The 3,480-nt window shown below is 43.8% G+C and overlaps 1 protein-coding gene across 1 annotated transcript; it reads left to right on the forward strand.

Moving 5' to 3' along the window:
- Positions 1–500: 500 nt before the first annotated feature.
- LOC310876183 (uncharacterized protein) lies at positions 501–2,125 on the forward strand (the record flags this gene model as incomplete). The annotated part of the gene is made up of 4 exons (XM_083789627.1): positions 501–671; positions 793–1,025; positions 1,257–1,323; positions 2,045–2,125. The coding sequence occupies 3 exons, from the start codon at positions 501–503 to the stop codon at positions 1,282–1,284; spliced, it is 432 nt and encodes a 143-aa protein (XP_083645753.1). The 3' UTR covers positions 1,285–1,323; positions 2,045–2,125.
- Between the last annotated feature and the right edge of the window lie 1,355 nt (positions 2,126–3,480).

Here is a 3,480-nt window from a genome sequence, read left to right on the forward strand (position 1 = left end):
CAACTGTGCCAACCAGTCGGCACTGCTGTCCTGGACTCCCGCCAGTGGTGCAGTGGAATACTTCGGCTGCGCCCAGGACGACAGTGGCGCCAGGCTGTGCTGTGACAGCTTGGACACAAACTGCACCATAGAGGGCCTTCGGTGTGGAGTCCAGTACAACGTCACTGTACTGGCCTCAGATGGGACATGCAACAGTTCTGTCAGTGACACAGTACGCATTGGAGCTGGTAAGAAATCTCACAGTTGTTACAAGAAACGGATGTTTTGCGATTATTTAAAACCTATTCTATACGATAGTTTCTGTATTCACGTCGCACCACAATGACAGTTGATGTATTAATGACCAGTCCAACTCTCTCCTTTTAGCTCCCTGTGCTCCAGACAACGTGCAGGTTCGGCTGTTGCCGCAACACACAACACGCAGCACAACACGAACACGCCAGGTGTTGCGTTTCAGCTGGACACAGGTCCCCTGTTCACATGTCCAGTACATGCTGACCATGACGGGTAGTCTCCTCGGGGACAACCAGACCTTGTTCGACCTCTCTCTTGGACAAACTCGACTGCCTACGAGATGCCCCTGCCCTGTGGTTCATCTTACGTCGCCAGTGTGGAAAGCAGGAACTGTGGTGGAAGCAGTGGCCAATCAGTGGCTCGCAGTGGAAATACAGGTACACTGAGACTGATACATATTGTTCAAAAGTCACGTTGGTGCATGTATGTGATTGTGCCGTTCGGGCAGTTCTTATCACAATCAATACTAACGATAAACCCTCCCCTCCACCTCCACAGCTCCTTGTCCTCCCAACAGGAGTGACGTACAGCGGTGTCTTCTCCTCGGCCACAGTCTCATGGAATGCTTCCGTACATGCCGTCACGTACACAGTGTATGACGACAGCGTCTCGCCAAAGTCCCAGGTGTGCAGCACAGGCAGCCTGTCCTGCTCCGTAGTCAACGTCCAGTCACCTGGTCGTCACAGCCAGCAACGAAGGAGGGGAGAGTGGAGAAACACGTGTCACATCAGGTACGCGCTTCAGTGCACATTGATGTTAAGAATGCTTCATAGCACTGGCCCTCTAGTCCTGCATGGGGGCCCGGACAATTGCTAGTTTTCTGGTTTGCCATCTAGAGTACCAGGTCTGAATTAGTCCCTGAGCAGACAGAGGAGATCAGCTGCTTCACAACATATAATTTAAACAAAATCATAGATAGCAAATAGCAAAACTTACGTGTTGCTTTTTCCTTTACACTCAAGGATGAAGGAGATGTCACTTGAGAAATGACTGTTGACGTTGGCCATGGACATCACCTGTAAATCTCAGGTACTGACTGTGGAAGGAAAGAGCTTCATCATCACTGACCTGAACCCAGGAACCTACTTCAATACTTTAACGTGTTAGGGGGGGTCTGGAGATCATCTCTGTAGAATAGGAGACCCGCAGACACTAGTTGGACAGGATCATTTCTTTCAGTTTTGCACTGTCTCTGTCAAACATGGCATGGCACTGAACAGCAGGTCTGTAATATGATATAAACTGCTTTTATTTTATATTCTTTGAGAAAACAGATGTCAACGACGCATTTGTTACTCTGAACATTCACTGCGTGTCAGTTGATTTTAATCTTTATCAATGCATAAACGAAAGCACACAACACAATACATCTTCACTTGGTAGTGACTACGTATGTGTTGTGATCTAATTGTTTAAGTATGTATAGGCAGGCCAATTAATTTGTTATTAAAAATGATAAGTCAACAACCTTTTTATGGTTACAAATAAATGCTTCTACATAATATTTCATATTGCCTTTTGAATGCAGACGTGAGCCGATGCTGATTAAAAGAAATGCCAGTTATCTCTCTATTAGTCCATCTCTGTCTTATCTTATCTCTATTAGTCCATCTCTGTCTTATCTTATCTCTCTATTAGTCATCTTAGTATATATATATACATATATCATACATTAGTCTCTATTAGTCCATCTCTGTCTTATATTGAATTAATCTTCTTATGTTGTTTTGTTTGTTTTTCCCCCAATAAGACGGGGAAGACATCAATCAGCGACATGTTTTCTGACCTGAGGGACGGACGCAAGCTGGAGGGACTAACAGGCAGCACCCTGGTAAGAGAGAGTGTGTGTGTGTGCGTGTGCGTGTGCGTGTGCGTGTGCGTGTGTGTGTGTGTGTGTGTGTGTGTGTGTGTGTGTGTGTGCGCGTGTGCGTGCGTGCGTGCGTGTATTATTTCATAATACATTTCGATTTCAGCTCTGACATTACTTTTATATTCAGACATGCTCTAGAATGTGAAGAGTCTGCCTGTGCTATTAACTCATTTTGGCTTAAAAAAAATCATGAAAATGTGTGCAAATCATTGAATATATATTTTCTTTGACACCGAACGCTTTTAACTTAAATCTTTGCTTCTGGAGGTCCCTGGAATAACATATTTTCGGCGGCCACTAAATCGAAACATAGGTTTCTCAGAAAACTCATGATTTAGAAAGCATTTTGTAAAATCTGGTCTCAGTCCTAAATGGTTTTACCGCCATTTGCTGCTATCCTTCTGCATACAAGTAATTTCCTTCCAAAATGCAAAAGCTAAAATTGTCCTTTCCCTTTCTCCACAGACCAAAGAGCGCGGCTCCACCAGAGTTCACGCTCTGATCAACAAAGTACTTCAAGTCCTGCATCAAAACAACGTGAGTGCACTGATCACATCTCTGGCCTGTTTGTTTCATCTTCTGTCTCATTTCATTCAGTCAACAGATGCTGTAATCTAATTTATATGTTATTAACATATGCTGGATTCAGCACGCACGCACGCACACACACATTTACTTTGTAGATTTTGATTATTATTGCAAAACATACCTTTACCACTTCAGCACTATACACATTTTGGCCATTTGCAAATAGCCGATCTACAAGTTCACAATGCATCGCGATGCGACGCTTTCTCCACCAGCGATATTGGGCTGCTGGTGTTTAAGAGGGAAGAGTATTATTTAGGGTTTTTAAATCACACCCGTGTGAAGTGAGGGGCGCTCTTATCATACGTCATCATACATCATCTCATTCTGACCAATCACAATTTGCGTCCTCAGTTTTGTCATCAAGGTTTTTGTTGAGTGCACAGGGGTTAGGGTTACACACACAGGCTAAACACTAAAAAATAGTCATAGGAAACAGTAGCAAAACAATGTGTGTGTTTTCACAAACCCTCAAAGCTGGACATAGAAGGGGCTAGCGCCCCTCAAACCTAAATATTGATGGGATATTTGGTGTGTGTGCCAGCCTTCCAGGAATTGATGACCTTTTCCCTAAGCTCCTTGCACAGAGAGCCTTTTCAGCCCTTGAAAAACAAAGGTCCATTTGACTCGTGGCAAACGGAAGATCTATTTACATTTCTCTCCTCTGTTTAAGAGTTTAATTAAATTCAACGTTTCTATCAGATAAATGGAAAAGATGATGAAATCTG

This window comes from Protomyctophum parallelum (assembly GCF_964188405.1).
Source record: "Protomyctophum parallelum genome assembly, chromosome: 18".
In the NCBI taxonomy this organism is placed as follows: domain Eukaryota; kingdom Metazoa; phylum Chordata; class Actinopteri; order Myctophiformes; family Myctophidae; genus Protomyctophum; species Protomyctophum parallelum.